The 17,160-nt window shown below is 45.2% G+C and overlaps 2 protein-coding genes across 2 annotated transcripts in view; one reads left to right on the top strand and one right to left on the bottom strand.

Moving 5' to 3' along the window:
* LOC148094557 (protein NLRC3-like) overlaps nucleotides 1-17,160 on the bottom strand; it is a 278,774-nt gene that overhangs the window by 222,525 nt on the left and 39,089 nt on the right. The window lies entirely within an intron of this gene.
* Nucleotides 202-16,573, top strand: LOC148094560 (kelch domain-containing protein 10-like). The gene is made up of 8 exons (XM_087837576.1): nucleotides 202-228; nucleotides 6,903-7,032; nucleotides 7,602-7,714; nucleotides 7,814-7,892; nucleotides 14,038-14,084; nucleotides 14,587-14,707; nucleotides 15,229-15,412; nucleotides 15,966-16,573. Exons 3-8 carry the CDS (start codon nucleotides 7,700-7,702, stop codon nucleotides 16,396-16,398), a joined length of 879 nt encoding a protein of 292 aa, XP_087693702.1. The 5' UTR covers nucleotides 202-228; nucleotides 6,903-7,032; nucleotides 7,602-7,699; the 3' UTR covers nucleotides 16,399-16,573.

The raw sequence follows: 17,160 nt of genomic DNA, 5'->3' as shown, positions 1-17,160 counted from the left end.
AGATTTTTTAAAAATTATTCTTATACATCATAGTCACCTAATTAGGTTGCTTTTGAAAATAACATTGTATTGTGTATCTAAAACGAGGTTTCATACCTCATCATACGCAGAACATTTGTTTTTTGCCGTCCTGCGGTGGGAATTTACGAGGTGAAATCGAACGCATCAGCAGCCCGTTAGCAGTAAAGCAACGACCAAAAGAAGAGACACTGCAGCGGAGGACTGTCCGTAAGTAAAACATAATTTTAACGCCAAAACTGGCTGGTTTTTTTTCACATGAAGTGACCTTCTTATAACTATTTTAGAGCTCAGAAGCTTTTCGGCACTGAAGCTCGGACCTGCTTTGGTTCCGTTTTGATCAAACAGACGAAAAAAAAAGTTGATCTGATTTCCTCTTCTCGAGCGATACCGTTATCATTGCTCTGATAGATTTTCCTCGGGGTTTAATATGTGGGAAACCAGTAAGGTATCTTACTTTAGCCAAGTGGCTTTCCTTCGCTTACATAAACTACTGAAAGCACGCGGGGAGTCGCTGCTGGAGATGTGAGCGAGTTGTGGGTTCACGGGTCGCATTCCCCCTGATTAAACTGAAGTGTCCAAAGTCACGTTAGGAACGGTTGTACACATCAGACAACTTCACGTTAACAGCCGCCTTGTACAAAAAGGCGCCTGTTGCTACTTATCTAATGTTAAACGGTTAGAAAACACTTTTTGTCTTGAGTATACACCTAAGATAAAGAAAGAAGGCAGTTAGTGTAGCCTTAGATAACCTGGTAAATGGTGTCACCCAGACAACTTCATGTCTTATTATCTGTAACTGTCCGAGAATTTCAGATTTGATAGGAGTGAAAATATCACTATTGTGGCTTCATGGGAATACAGAGGCTCCATTGTGTGTGCTTTATCTGATTGCACCAGCTTGGGAAAAGTAATATATTACACATTTACCCAGAGGATTGTCAGAGACTGGTTGATTTAAATCTTTACCTCATATTTTAAGTTTGGTACCATCTATAAAGTGCATTTCCTTGGAAAGAATATATTACTGAATTTCTGATTAACATCCTCCCTAACAAGTCAGCTACCAGAATACAATACTGACACTACTGTTGGTCCAGTAACTCCACAGATCACTTCCAGTGTACTGATGAATGTTTGTAAAGCAGTAATAGCTTACTTTAAAAAGAGGCCATGCACTCTTTTTAAATACTTTTTAATTTGACCCTTTTTTAAAAAAAAAATCCAAATTATTTGTTGTATATTAGCTTTTTTTTTTGCAACACGCTAACAGTTACTCTGTGTATAGTCCTGAAGTGGCCTCCACACAGTAGCATCCAGGAAGTGATTTGGTTGTTTCCTTCCCATAGCATTGTCACTGGCTGTGGTTGGTAGTCGATAGGATACCAGGCTCTGGTTGCTTAGGCAACACTTGTGTATTTACTCCCCTCGTGTGTCAGTCAATGACATCCTTTGCACTCATTGGTGGTCAGTTCAGTCAGTCAGGACTAAGAAAAGTTTAACTGCCATTAACTTTACTGATCTCTGGTTTCCAGTTTGATTGCAGTTGCTTCCATAGACTCCCGGTCCCACAGAAGTCTGTGGGAAACTAGCCCTGACTTTTGTAAGCACTTTTCAGATTTTGTATCAGGCGACAGAGGATAAAATATTTATTTGATCAATTTTGGTCATTTCGTCACGAATTGGTTGCGAAACTCTTCAGTTTGATGCTTCATAACACAACTTGATGAACCTACACCAGAGGTGCCTCTGTCCATCTTTTGCACTGTTCTATACTGTATAGAGCAGTGGTCCCCAACCTTTTTTGCGCCACGAGCCAGTTTATGTCGGACAATATTTTCATGGACTGGCCTTTAAGGTGTCGTGGATGAATACAACTAAATAAAACGAGTACCGGTACCCAAAAAAAATTATTCATAACACACGGGAAAAGACCCAGGGAAACCAGAGTTAACAATGAATACCCTGTAAACCATACATTTCACACCCGAGCCTCAACTCTTGTGGCCCAGTACCAAACAAAGTATCAAAGTTGTTTGGTACCAGTCCGTGGCCTGGGGGTTGGGGACCGCTGGTATAGAGGACACTCCTAAACTAATGGAGATAGTGGATCTGGAGAGATGCCATGGAGAGTTCAGCAAGGTGATTCACAGGCCTCACTGCACATACTGTCTGGACTGGACCCAGCTGTGCTCACCTGAAACTGGACTTCGGTATTGAGTTTGTACTGCTGCGTGGGCTACAGCATAGAAGAGATCATTTTTCCCTGATCATTACACGTGTACATGGAGCGGTCTGAATGATCTAGCACCACAAAACAATAGGAGGACATTTTTTTCTCTTGCTTTTATTTTAGATTGGAGCTTAAAGTGGCTAAGTTTAAAAAGATCTCCTTTTATCTTGTTCCAACTTTGTTTCAGCAAGTGTGCGTGTTTTATAAAGAGCGGAGTTTATGCAGGTGAGCAGCAGACTGAGTTAGTGGAGCTACAGGTTTAAGGTAAAAATGTAAAGAGGATGCAGATTTGTTTACCTGTTCAGCTGATAGCTGTCCACGTATGGTCACAAATTCTGGTCATCTGAATTTTTCATAGTTGCACATGAACATTTCTTCATGCTTGAAGTTTTTTTCTCATCAGTACTGTTGTGTTTTGTCTTTGGGCCCCAGATGTGCTTGGGGCCCAAGCTTGGTGCTTTAATAGGTGCATGTTAAACTCGACTGCGATTGGATGATTTATTGGGTCAATGGAGCAGATGGGCTAGCGCTAGTTAGAGTATGCTCACAGTTTCGAAACATTACAGTTTCTTTAAGAGCTCCATCCCGTTTCATTTGTTTGGCTGATATCTTCACATATTGAGAATAAATTCATTAACACAGAGAAATCTATAAGACTTAAATAACCTATGTAAGACAGAAACCAACATAACAACATAGGAACAGTTTTGCTGTGCTATTTTCACCACAGGAGTTGATCATGGTGCTCAAACGTTATTTAAATTCCAGTGGGCAGCATTGCAGCAACCTGAGTTTTCTGCGACTCAGATTTCTGTAATAACATGATTACACATCCTGCTGCAATAACAGTATTTGTTGACTGAGTGAGGTTCAGTAGCTGCAGGAGAAAACCTCTTTACTGAAAAAAATCCTACGACGAATCTGAAGTCTCAGAGTTGGTTAAATAGTTTAGAAACGACAGTAGAGTTTCTTTTTAGAGTAACTTGTAATATTTGTTGGACCTGTAATTGAAATCAAAATACACAGTTATTTGCACAGCCTTAATTAGAGCTGCTTCATTATAGCAAATGATTGCTTTCCATAATTGGACCTCGAAAACCAGAAAACACTTGAACAGAGGTGCATTTGAATTGTAACAGAAAACAAACGAGTAATCACTTTATCCTAATTATTCTGTTTTATTTAGAATCACTGGAAGACAAAATGTAAAAATGTTACATTTAAGAATAAACTGTATTTATGCCAAAAGCTGGAACTTCCTGTTTTATAGTATCCAAAATATTAAAGAATGCCTATCACAGATTAGCTCAAATAAAATAGAAAAGTTCAGTAAAATAAAATCTAATAAGGTAAAATTTACAATCAAGAAGGAGTTTATTTATACAGGAAAGGTTAAATAAGATTTTTAAAAAAGAGCGTCATAAATCAAAATCTATATTAAAAACAGAACAGGTGCTTTGATTTGTAATAGAGGACAAAATGAGATCTTAAAAACAAAAAAGTCATTGTTTTAGGCCGAATATTTTCTTTTTCTGAATTGAAATTAAAATCTCATTAATAATCCAGTTATGTTCTAACCAGTATATGAAGGTGTTGTGACCTCAGAGCTGTTTGCTCTTGTGACAGCCTGATAAGACAGCGGTCAAGGCAGACTCCAAGTCCAAACAGAGGAAAACTAATGGCTTTGTAAAACTGAGTATACTTCCTCACGTAGAGATGGAAAATTACTGCTCACAGTGAGAAAGAGCAAAGCTATTAAAACTCAGCTTACATGTGATGTAAAAGCACGCTTAAATGAGTCACTGGTGCTGTTTAGTGACTTGTAGTAATATAACTGATATAACTAAAGCACCACTGCTTGTTTATGCGTATATTACACAGTAAACCGACCTTATATCCATCTGTGTTCTGACATTTCACGGAATGATCGATTAGCTGACGAACGATAAAATAATAACAACAACAATAACAAAAGTCAGTAATTTCATTGTCCATTGGAAAAAGAACAGCCCTTAATATTTTTTATGCTGTAAAACTAAATTACATTTAAAATGAGCCAGTAGTTCATGTTTTACATTTTAGTCTTTTTTATATTTTCAACTTTTTGAAGGTGGCCTTGGGTTAGAATCCACAGGCTGGCGAGGCAATTTTTCTGTATTGAGTTTCCATGTTCTAAATGTGCCTGTTTTGGTTCTCTTTAGTACTCTAGCTTCGCTGTCTCTGCCACAACAAGTATTTAAATATACGTTTTTGAAATGCCAAAAGATCATGTGTGTCATCAGCCATCCAGGACACCATCTATTAAAGCCAGAGAGAACATGCTGAGCGCAGTGTTTCCCATAGCTGTATTAGTTTTTATTTAAGCAGGAAGTGAAACTCTTGAAAAGAAGCTTTGTTTCCCTAGAGTGCTATGGGTGTTGGCATGTTTCAGGATACCGGGAGTAACTCCACCTCCAAGAGAATATATGAAGAAGCCATCCGTCAGGGAGAACATGAGGCTATCTAGTTAGCATCAACTGGACTTTCAAAATAAGAGTGAGGAGGATTATTCATTAGTAAAATAACTAGTAAATGTGGGAACACAGTGACAGATGGCCACTCATACTCACATCCAGCCCTACATGCACTTCTGAATCACTAGTTAACCTCACATGCAGCACTTTGGACTGTGGCAAGAAGCTGTAGTACCCAAGCCACTGGAGGAAACTCCAACCAGTAAGGCCCCAAACAGCTGGTTGATTCAAATTCAGTACTGTAACTGAGTAACATTAAACTTCTTATAGGCTTGAAATTTCATATTTCAAAACTGCAGGAAATTACTGGATAAATGCTTCCCACAGTAGGGGTTCAGTCTGGATTTAGCCTGCTTTCTTTGTAGATGAGAAACTTGAGTGTCAGTTTGAAGCTTTGTTCCTTGTTCAGATGCTGGGTGCTCTCAGTCGGTACTAAAACGGTATCCAGTTGGTATTCGGGGGTATGGCTCCCCACGCCCTCTAGCAGATCATTACACGAAGGAACCTTTTAAATACAAGCGCGCTCATGCTCACAGGTGTACACACGGGTGCTCACAGATACAAACTACACCCTTTTTGGCTCCTACTTCTCCTCCTGTGTGCTGTTTATCCTACATGCTGCACAATAATAATTAATATTTAGTATTTACTGTTATATTCACATAGATCATCGCAATGATGTTGTTTATTATATTGCTCTCTCCTTTTTGCTTGTTTTCTCTTTTGTCTTTCTCAACAGGTGATCCAGGTGATTGATAGATGTATTTTTTGTCTGTTTGTTTTGTTGGTTTTTGTTTTTTGCCCTTTATCACCATTCCTCTTCCCCGCTGTTTTTCTTTCCCTCGTTCCTTCTCCCTTTTCTTTCCCCCAGTCATGTCTGTCCCGTGTGTAGCAAGTGAAAATAAAATAAAATAAACAATAAAAGCAAAGGTGAATCAAACAGACCAATATTGCAGGGCCGGGATGGTCAATTTGGTCAAGTAATTCCGTTGAGCATCTTTCTTTGCCTTTAGACAATAATTCCGATGGCAAAAGAACCAAACGGGACAGGGAAAAAAAAAAGGTATCCAGTTGTTTTGTGCGTCAGAACAGTTTTCCAAAGGCTGCTGTAGTCACTGGCCATCGGGTAAATGCAGAACAAACAGGATTCACTTGATGAGTAAAGTTAATGCGCACTCAAACCAAATGTCTTCAGTAAATTAATTCAGGAGAAAAAAATGTGTTCATTTGATAAGAAGGTTATCATTCAACAAGGAAGAAGGAAGAAGAACAGCATAAAATTCCTTCAATGCCACAATGTGCATGTAAATAAAAGTTATCTTTCTTTATCTTTCTCAGGACTCTGCAGGCAGTCGGAAAAAAGATGCAAATGAGGGAAAAGCTCTGATGGGTTCTAAAATGAAAGTTAAATTAGTGTAGTTGCGTGCAGGATTATAAGTACTAGAGTTTTTGGAAAGTTGAGTAAATTATGATTATATTATCGTGTTATATTATTATTATTACACTTCAATTCTGGCTCTGTTTGAGGAGCGGTGCTCCAAAAAACTTGGTGTAGTCCCTCTGCTCTTTTAAGATATGAACTCGGGAATATCCACTCATGTTCTGGTGGTACAGATAGTTTTTAAAGCATTTATTGTGTAGTGGTTTGCGCATTAGCTTAGAAAGTAAAAGGTTGCAGGGTCAGTTCCAGCCACAGCCCTCCTGAATACGGAAGCAGCTGTTGCTTGGGTTTTTCCTTTGTCCTGTCTCCTGTAGTGCAGCCTTTGTTTTATCCACTTTGATCAGGGCCTGTTCACACGGACGGAGATGAAACTCATCTTTTTGCACCGTTTAATGACTTACAGCATCCAGGTGGAGTCAGTCAGCGGCTCTAGTATCTGTAGCGGCAGTGAGAGCAGAATTAATTTAAAAAAATGTCAACTTTTAACAGAAAGAAGGATATTTAGTCCTGCATATCATCGCACAATGAAGCTAAAAAGGTGTGACCAGTCTGTAACATTTGTTCTTGGCACTTTTTAGCCATGATAGTGGGTCCATATAACGCACGACTGTATACATTTACTTTCTTTTAGAAGATGTTCCAGTGAGAGTGAGGGCTGCCAGGTATGAGTCAGAATAACCCCTGTTTGTGGAAACAGCTCCCCCTGAGAAGCAGCCTGTCCCCGTGCGACCGCTACAAGCACGCCTGCTGCAGCTACAATGCAAACGTCTACGTCCTGGGAGGCAGAGAGAACAGATGCCTGAGGGACTTCTGGAAATACAACGTGGGTAAGGGCCCCCACCCATTAATAGCCATGCATATATAAAGATGCAGATCTATAGAAAGACGGATGACAGAATACTTCCTTAGAAGCGATATCCTTGTGGCTGGTCGCAGAGTAGCCACTAGAAAGACCTCTTTTTAAGAATTACATATTAGGCAGAGTAGCCAAAAACCATGTTCAGGTACTCATTTACATAAAGACCTCTCTTTAAATGACCAATTAGTCTACTACTTAAAACAGCACAAAAGCAACAGACAAATGTTATGACTTAACACTTTGATCTTCACTAAGATCTATCCTTTCAGGTATGGTTATGATCACCTCTAGCTCTACCCTGGTGAAGGCTACAATGCTTCAAATCTCCATCTTTTATATGCAGTCTTTTATTAGAAGATAGCACCAACTATTTCTATGGTATTTGGGCAGTGCCTTTGTGCAGATGTAGAAAGTGTTGCAAGTCGTTCAAGTTTATGTACACACTGTCATTCATGAAAAAAGATGTAACATTTGTTGATGTGTTTTGCTGCATTCTCATAAAACAGCCTCCTATAATATTCTTTTTGTAATCATCAGTTAACAGCACTGCTGTGTTCAGTATTTCAGTGTCTGATGAATGGACCGAGTTGAGCTGCAATAGTGAAACGGCACCAGAGGAGCTAGAGGGACATTCTATGGTAGCTCACAAGGTACCTTCAATTTCTTTAATCATTGGACATAAAGCAGAGAGACCATCTTATGACAGCGGTGGGCATGCAGAGTATGTTTAACAGCTCTGAACTCTTCAGGGTTTCCTGTACGTGTTTGGAGGCCTGTTGGACTCTGCATACACCACATGCAGATGTGCTCTCTGGGTGTTCGACGTCGGTGAGTTTCACTACAGTGCAGCATGGGCTGGCAGCCAGTCACACTGCTGTTGTAGTCAATTCTCAGGCTCAGCAGGTGAAACATGTTGCTGCATGTCGATCCTCCTAATCCCTGTAAAACGTTTCATTCCTCTGTGTCACTAAAGCTGAGAGAGAAACCTGAGAGGGTCTCCATCCTCATAACAGCGGTGTCATGTGCAATACAGGTTACTGGAGTAACATGTTTTACGTATGTGAACAAAGTCCAGGTGACTCTAAAGGCATATAGAAACAACATAAGAAAAGCTGATTTACCCCAACACATATTTATCAAATGGACGAAAACTGCAACTGTGTTCATTTCCTGCTCTAACACTTCCTGTGTTCTTCACTTCAGCTCAGTTGTTATTCTGCTTGTTCCAACATAACCTAAATTCCATCTCATGCACAGTTTTTTTCAATTCTCACCACTTATTATATATAAAATCATATCACATCTGTAAAAAGCCCCCGAAACCCCCACCCTCAAAATCAATTGGTTCTTTTGTTTTCATAATAACTATAATATGTTTAATAAAGCAAATGTTTTACACAATTGTTACATTTTACCGAACTTGGATATTTTTAGAAGTATAAGCTCTTGAAGTTTTCGTTCCACTCCAAGTGTCACAATGTAAAGAAAAATCTAGTTTTGGTTCAGCATGATGGGATCTGTCATGACTTGCATAAAATGCAGCAGTTTCATTTCTTTGACATAGAGCAACAGAGACAAGCATTGAAAAAGTGCATTCTGGGTAAACTTTCAAGGTTAATATCCCCATGTGAAATAGGTGGATAGGTCAATGTAGCGATAGCTGTGGAGTGGAGAAACAACACTGGTGTTACCACAATCTTAATGAAAGTTAGGACAGATCACACTGATCAAAGCAAGTTAAGGTCCTGAAGATGTTTTTCTAAGTATTAGAAGGGTCTCAGGATCAGCAGGTCATCCCTTCAGTTTCTGAAAATAATTATTTGGCATAAGACAGGATATCCATGTCAGGGTTCCTGGGTCGGTGACCCAGTGCTTTCCGTTTTGTTCATGTTCAGTTTATTTTGCCACTTCCTGTTTCATTTCCTGTTTGTTCCTGTCACCTCGTCTCGTGCCATTAGCCAGATTATGTTCAGCTGTGTACTCACCGGTCTCTCATTATCATCCTCATCAGTCTGTGTATTTAAGTCTTCTGTTTCCATTCGTTCTTTGTCGTGTCATTGATGATGTTCGTGTGATGTTGTCCTCCCCGTGTTCTCTCAGTCAGTCAGCCATTCAGTGTTCCAGCCAGTCAGTGTCCGTTCACCCTCTGTTCCTCCACTCCTTATAATAAACATCCACCAGTCTTCACCTACCTGTGAGTCCTGCGTTTGGGTTCCTTCTTCCTCGCCTCCATACAACGCCTGACAGAATGACACGACCCGTGCCACGAAGACACGATTGGGACCCAGCGGACTCGGACCTCAACGAGCGGCAGGTGGCAGCGCTTTACCGTTGGGCAGAGTTGGTCAGGGGAAAACAGCGGCTCTTCGCGGAGCGAGAGCACGTCTTCGAGGGGACTCGCCTGGCTCTGGGCGGGCCTCGGAGACGCCGCGTTCCCCCACCTGCTGCCACACCTGCCCCGGAGCATTTGCCGCGGAGAGCGGACGGTTCATGCCGCGTTTCGGCCGCTCCCTCTCTCGCCGCTCCGCTCCTCGTTCACACACCCGCCGCCTCATTCGCCGGACCTCCACCTTCGCCACGACACCGCGGCTACGCCTCCCACCTCGGCTCAATGGAGGCTACCGCGCCAGAGGCTCAGCTGTTCACCCCGGCCGCTTCCTCTTCCCGGAGAAAGCGGCGCACACGCCGCCATAACACGGACTATTGTCAACAACTCCCGGTGGTGAGTTCCGGTAATTGTTTTCCACCCTCCTCATTTGACACTTCACCCAGATTAACTAAGGAACTCATCTCCGATTCATGGGGAGATTCCCTCCTGGATGATGTAGACTGGGAAGAGTTTTTCTGCTGTGCTCCCGCAAAGACTGTAAATCGTGGTGGCAGAAGAAACAGACCGAACTCTGATAAACCTGCCAGTAGCACACACCCGGTCACCATTTCCACACCCGTCACTCAGCCATTCCCCACCAGCACGGCAGCCCAGATTTGGCCTTCTTCTTCAGCCATTTCACCTCCTCAGATGTCTAGGGCCCGGCCTACACCCACACCGGTGCCAGCTCCCAGGAGGAAGGCAGCTGCGACGCAGTCTACCTCCACATCCACTCTTGTTTCCCGGGTGGGGGTGACTGGTGTCCAGCCACCTCCCGTGCCTGTCCCAGCGCCCAGGCTGAGGGCAGCCTCAACCCAGCCTGACCTCCCTGGAGGCTTGGAAGAGCTAACCAGCCCACCTACTACTGCACCTCTTCATCCACCTCCTGATCCTACCTTTCACGCCCTCGCACTGTCCCTGGTTAGGCTAGCTGAAGTTTCCCCTGCTCAGGCATCAGCCTTATTAGCCCAGGCCGCAATCTTATCCCCCTCGGTAACTCTGTCATTAGCTCAGCCATCAGCGTCGCCAACCTCTGTTCATCCCTTAGCTTTCCCACTCCAGTCAGTTCCCTCACCTACTGTTCAGCTTCCACTCCAGTCAGTTCCCTCACCTGCTGTTCAGCTTCCACTCCAGTCAGTTCCCTCACCTGCTCTTCAGCCTTCACTCCAGTCCCCTGCAGTCCAGTCTCCTCCTGTCCTCCAGTCCCCTGCAGTCCAGTCTCCTCCTGTCCTCCAGTCCCCTGTAGTCCAGTCTCCTCCTGTCCTCCAGTCTCCTCCTGTTCTCCAGTCCCCTGTAGTCCAGTCTCCTCCTGTCCTCCAGTCTCCTCCTGTCCTCCAGTCCCCTGCAGTCCAGTCTCCTCCTGTCCTCCAGTCCCCTGTAGTCCAGTCTCCTCCTGTCCTCCAGTCTCCTCCTGTCCTCCAGTCCCCTGTAGTCCAGTCTCCTCCCGTCCTCCAGTCCTCTGTAGTTCAGTCGCCTCCCGTCCAGTCAGTCCAGTCGCCTCCCGTCCAGTCAGTTCAGTTCCCGGACCTGCAGCCACAGCACCCAGAGCCAGCTGTGAGCCCTCCTGCTCGCCAGCCAGGGGCCTCCGCGCCCGCTGGCCCGGCCGCTCTCCCGCCAGGGGCCTCCGCGCCCGCTGGCCCGGCCGCTCTCCCGCCAGGGGCCTCCGCGCCCGCTGGCCCGGCCGCTCTCCCGCCAGGGGCCTCCGCGCCCGCTGGCCCGGCCGCTCTCCCGCCAGGGGCCTCCGCGCCCGCTGGCCCGGCCGCTCTCCCGCCAGGGGCCTCCGCGCCCGCTGGCCCGGCCGCTCTCCCGCCAGGGGCCTCCGCGCCCGCTGGCCCGGCCTGTCTCCAGCCAGGGGCCTCCGCGCCCGCTGGCCCGGCCTGTCTCCAGCCAGGGGCCTCCGCGCCCGCTGGCCCTGCCTGTCTCCAGCCAGGGGCCTCCGCGCCCGCTGGCCCTGCCTGTCTCCAGCCAGGGGCTTCCGCGCCCGCTGGCCCTAAAGCTGTGGCTCCGTCACCCCCGGCTCCCGTGCCGTCACCTGGTCCGGACTCTGCTTCAGCTTCAGCGTCTGCTTCGCCTGGGCCGGACTCGGCTTCAGCTTCAGCGTCTGCTTCGCCTGGGCCGGACTCGGCTTCAGCGTCTGCTTCGCCTGGGCCGGACTCAGCTTCGGCTTCAGCTTCAGCGTCTGCTTCGCCTGGGCCGGACTCAGCTGCGGCTTCAGCTTCAGCGTCTGCTTCGCCTGGTCCAGCCTCAGACTCAGCTTCAGCGTCTGCTTCGCCTGGTCCAGCCTCAGACTCAGCGTCAGCGTCTGCTTCGCCTGGTCCAGCCTCAGACTCAGCGTCAGCGTCTGCTTCGCCTGGTCCAGCCTCAGACTCAGCGTCAGCGTCTGCTTCGCCTGGTCCAGCCTCAGACTCAGCTTCAGCTTCGCCGGGTCCGGCCTCAGCCTCGTCGCCAGCCTCCGCTTCGCCTGGTCCGGCGGCTGCCGCGTCGCCAGCCTCCGCTTCGCCTGGTCCTGCGGCTGCCGCGTCGCCAGCCTCCGCTTCGCCTGGTCCTGCGGCTGCCGCACCGTCGCCCCAGCCACGTTCTGGACGTCATCGCCGGCGCGGCCGCCCACCGGACCTGCTTAGCGGCCGCCGCCGCCTTCCTCGCGGCCGCCCACCGGACCAGCTCAGCGGCCGCCGCCGCCTTCCTCGCGGCCGCCCACCGGACCAGCTCAGCGGCCGCCGCCGCCTTCCTCGCGGCCGCCCGCCTGAACTGTCTCGCCTCGGCCGCTGGCCACGCGGCCGCCCGCCTGAACTGTCTCGTCTCGGCCGCCGGCCACGCGGCCGCCCGCCTGAACTGTCTCGTTTCGGCCGCCGGCCACGCGGCCGCCCGCCTGAACTGTCTCGTCTCGGCCGCCGGCCACGCGGCCGCCCGCCTGAACTGTCTCGTCTCGGCCGCCGGCCACGCGGCCGCCCACCTGAACTGTCTCGTTTCGGCCGCCGGCCACGCGGCCGCCCGCCTGAACTGTCTCGTCTCGGCCGCCGGCCACGCGGCCGCCCGCCTGAACTGTCTCGTCTCGGCCGCCGGCCACGCGGCCGCCCACCTGAATTGTTTCTGTTTTGGACTCCGTCCCTCCGTCCTGGGCCCCCTCCGCCCGCCCTGTTCTGGTTTTTCTTTCTTTTGGCCGTCGGGTGCCGGCCTTTGGAGGGGGGGGTACTGTCAGGGTTCCTGGGTCGGTGACCCAGTGCTTTCCGTTTTGTTCATGTTCAGTTTATTTTGCCACTTCCTGTTTCATTTCCTGTTTGTTCCTGTCACCTCGTCTCGTGCCATTAGCCAGATTATGTTCAGCTGTGTACCCACCGGTCTCTCATTATCATCCTCATCAGTCTGTGTATTTAAGTCTTCTGTTTCCATTCGTTCTTTGTCGTGTCATTGATGATGTTCGTGTGATGTTGTCCTCCCCGTGTTCTCTCAGTCAGTCAGCCATTCAGTGTTCCAGCCAGTCAGTGTCCGTTCACCCTCTGTTCCTCCACTCCTTATAATAAACATCCACCAGTCTTCACCTACCTGTGAGTCCTGCGTTTGGGTTCCTTCTTCCTCGCCTCCATACAACGCCTGACAATCCACTCTTGTCATTTTATAAACACTAACATTCAGCTGCCAGAGCTCATCACACCCACACAAACACTCGGAGTCAACCCAGTTTCATCAAACAGTCACAACCTTTTATGTCCGTGAACACCACTTTGCATCAGTCTGCTCTCAATATTTTGCAGTTTTTTGAAAGGCAAAAAATTTCCACATTTGGAGGTAGGTGGGGTTAGTGGCGGCATGAAGCGTTTTGCAGTTCACGCCAGAGACTATACAACTCACAGTTTTTGTATCATTTTTATCCCTCAGCTGTGAAAGGCTGATGGGGTATTGACACATGCTTATAAATGTAATAACCCAAAAATTAAGCGATGTAACTTTGTCAAATTCTTACAATATATGAAAAATCTCAAGGCTAGTTTGAATTTCAGTGACTGGACCTAAAGGTCAAGGTCAGAAGCAAAGTTTTCTGAAAATCTTATGACTGTTATAATTCAACAAGTAAGTCAGCTTGCATCAAGATCAAATTGCTACCATAGGTGTAGTTAATAAAACATCTCGGACAAGTTCGAATCTCAATTGAGTTGAAGGTCAAGGTCAGGGGTCAACTTCTCTTAAAATCACCTATGCTAGGAAGCGGACAGGTAGCACAGGTAGCTGGTGGTATTTTTAAATATGTTATTTAATAAAACTATTTTGTCTGGTTACATTTAAGCATTAAAAACGACAGGATTAGGTTTAAAACTGTCTTGGTTTAGGTTAAAATATAACATTTACCACGTCTTTTAAAGCCTCTCTACTATGGCCAACTGGACAGTTTGTGTCCCTGTAACAATAGATTTCATAAGACTGGGCTGCACAACAGTGTGTGTCAGTGTATTTCAGAATCATCGCAGAAGTGCCTCTCCTTTTTGTATGTTAGCCTTTACTTACTTTTTTTGTCTTGGAGTAAGGCTGACAGATGTTGTAAAGATATCATATCCATTTTATTGTACGTCGCTCTTTTAGTTTAATTTTCTTGTGTCATTTGTGTTTCAGCAAAGCAGAAGTGGGTGCAGTGGCAGGGAAAGAGGAGCTTGCTTGAGGTACCGAGCATTTTTCATATCTAAATGATAACATGTTCTCTGTCTATAGAAAACAATCAGATGGTTAGATCTCATTATCGGCTTATAACAGAAATAATTAACCGCTCAGTCCTCGTGTGCTGCCGTTTGTTTTGTATCACGCAGTCACAACACTTGGAAGCACATCAGTGAACACTGTGCACAGTTCCTGCCATCCTTTGCTTGTTTTAGCTTGTATCAGTGGAATAGAAGTCACACACTACCCACATATTTGTTAGAACTTTAAAGGTCAAATAAATGGATTTGCAGTGTTTCCCCACAGAATGGATATAGCTAAGTAGGAACAGGATCACCAAAGTAGGAAGAGAAAGGTTAGGGTTAGGTTGAAGAAGCCCAAATTTAATGCATTTTTTTGTGACTGTTCAATCAAGGTCATAGAAGAAGATCTATGTAGGAATACTGGCCTGCTTGTTAGTAGCTTACCATCTATTCTAAATGTATTTCTCTCTCTTTCTGTGTGCAGACCCAAATGCCGACCAACAGGAAAGGCCACAGCGCCGTGGTGCTCGGCTCTGCCATGCTCATGTACGGAGGATTCATTGACATGAAAGGCACCTCCCAGGATTTCTGGAGTTTGGACTTTAGTGAGTTTAAAACTGACAAAAGGGAAAATTCAGTCAGCTCCTTCCATATAAAACTAACCAAATCTTAAAATTCCCACCTCACGCACTCAAAATCAGCTGACCTTTTATGGTATTTGCCAGAGTTACTATCAAAAGATTAATTGTAGCTTTTGTTCTGCATGATTTTTCTATAAGCAACTTTGGGTATTAATATAATGGGATAGATCATAGTTTCAGTAAACTGCATCATTTTAGTCCCACTTGATGCCAAGCTCATCTTCTAGCTGTGATTCCATCTTGGTCAATATAATTTTATAAACTGCTCATATTTACCAGTGTGAATGTAGTTTATAGCTGTGAGATGCAGAAACAAACTGACAATTAAACTGAGCTGAACCGTTTCTAGGAGTGAAATCTCACCCATATTCAGTTAGAGGGCAGCATGTGAACATCATCAGCATTGTGACACATGCAAACACAATGTGAGCTGCAAAATGAGCATTAATTATAGATACTTGTTTGTGTGTGTGTGTTAATGGCAGATACCATGTCTTGGTCCCTGCTGAGTGGCTCTCAGCAGGACTCATTAGGCCCAGGCCCCAGACACAGTCACTCAGCTATAGCCTATCAGGGCTGCGTGTACCTGTTTGGAGGCTTAAAAGGTTTACGGGAGCAGAGAGGCTTCTGGAAGTGGAATTCCAGCAGCCAGACATGGAGTTCACTCAAGTAAGTGCGGAGTTTGTCGGTATTTTTGAAAACTGGGTGCAGTGAAAAAGATCAGTTGCGACATTCTGTCTCCAAGCCAGAATTGCAGGAATGCACCACGTGTTGGCTGTTTCACTGCCCTCTGTGCCCCACTTTCAGCCCTGCTGTCAGGGCAAAGACTGAGGAGCAAATAAATGGACACATTAAAAATGCTTTGCCTTTCAAAGGTCTGTTGGTATTAAGTATACCTCATAGTTAAAGTTATAAATATGCCCTTCTTTTCAGCACCTCTGCAGTCTCTTTGTTGACTTAAATGTTGCTTTTCACATTGTACAGTTCAGTTCATTCATCAGCAAGAGAAAAAAGTGTGTTTTCGTTAAATATTTTCTTTCTTGTTCACCACATTTCCTGACAGCTCTTATGATCCACACCATTTTGCTTTCATTATTAAGGATGGCTTGGATATTTTTGTTAACATGTACAATCTGATTGTTAGATAAACTGATTGCATTCTATACAACTGCATTTAAATCACATGTTGTTGTTTTTCTTCTTTTTTTTTTCTCTCTTACAGACAAAATGATATGCCGGTGCACTTTCACTGCCCTGTCTGCAACATGACAGTCACACAGCGTGGGGATATGGCAAGGCAATTATTGTCATGTCAGCATTCAGGACCGCTCCCCACTGAACTCTCTGTGGAGCCCCGCCTCCCTCTCCATGTCTTGTCTCCAGCATCTAAACCATTTTCTGAATCTTCAGTAGAACATTCATGTGCCCCTCCCTCTGTGCTAAATGAAACTGTGGCATGTGGAAAGTCCATGGAAATGAAACGCCCTCACTGTGGTCTTAGTCTCCTTACAAAAAAACTTCAAGATGAGGAGGCATTCAAACAGGTCAACAGATGTTTGCCTGGCCTGTCATCTGCAGTGTTTTTGTGTAGAGGGACTTCTTCTTCTTTGTTTTTCAGTTTGCAGAGGACATGGAGCTCTTTTTACATGTGCTGACGAGCAGAGACTACAGGTCAATGCGATGTCTGACATTTAATGGACAGATGAAGGCACTGGCTGTTTGTTTGTGTTTTTTATGTGTTGTTGTGGGTTTTTTTCAGTGTACAGAATTCCAATTAAGTGAACAACATTTTATAATAAGCTTGTTTTATGTCCATACTTATAGTAAAAAAAATCAATAATATTTTTAGACATTTTACGAATTAACCCTCTGATCTGCACTTCTTTTTTTTGTGACTACTACACTGCAGTGGATCAAAAGAATGACACAGGTTTGATCTTAAGGATCTAATATTGTGTGTGTTTGTGCATGACATTGCAACGCAAACATGTATTTGCAAGACAGACTGGAATAAAGTATGACGCATCAAATATTACACAGGCTGCAGTGAATTTTTGTTGATACAGACTATTGATCTTTGAGTTTCCCAGTCAAACTTAGCTTTGACCGCATGCTAACACTTTTACTCTTGTGCATTTCATAACAAGACACCATAGCCAAAATATTAACAAAATATATATTAATAAAAGATTCAAAGCTGCAGCACATACAGCAACAAACACTGTTAGTAAATGTGTCCTGGACTTTATGCAGGTGCAGAAAGTGCTGCTGTAAGTAATCCTAACAGCTTCCAGATCACTTATTTTTCTGGAAAGATGGTAGGAAGGGCATCACTGCTCATTTCTACAATCTCCCAGATCTTGGAATACAAGCCTTTGTCCCATGAAACCACTTCACAGTACTAGGAGTCCACTAAA

This window comes from Neolamprologus brichardi, unplaced genomic scaffold, assembly GCF_056152115.1.
Source record: "Neolamprologus brichardi isolate AB-2024 unplaced genomic scaffold, ASM5615211v1 NODE_ptg000036l+_length_2141236_cov_1, whole genome shotgun sequence".
Classification (NCBI taxonomy): Eukaryota; Metazoa; Chordata; class Actinopteri; order Cichliformes; family Cichlidae; genus Neolamprologus; species Neolamprologus brichardi.
The sequence above is the reverse complement of the archived record's forward strand: the minus strand, read 5'-3'. Positions and strand labels throughout refer to the sequence as shown.

Excerpts from the sequence above, each read along its gene's own strand:
- LOC148094560 (XM_087837576.1), top strand. Across the intron at positions 7,893-14,037 it reads TCTCTGGGTGTTCGACGTCG|CAAAGCAGAAGTGGGTGCAG; the intron begins GTGAGTTTCACT and ends TTTGTGTTTCAG. Across the intron at positions 14,085-14,586 it reads GAAAGAGGAGCTTGCTTGAG|ACCCAAATGCCGACCAACAG; the intron begins GTACCGAGCATT and ends TTCTGTGTGCAG.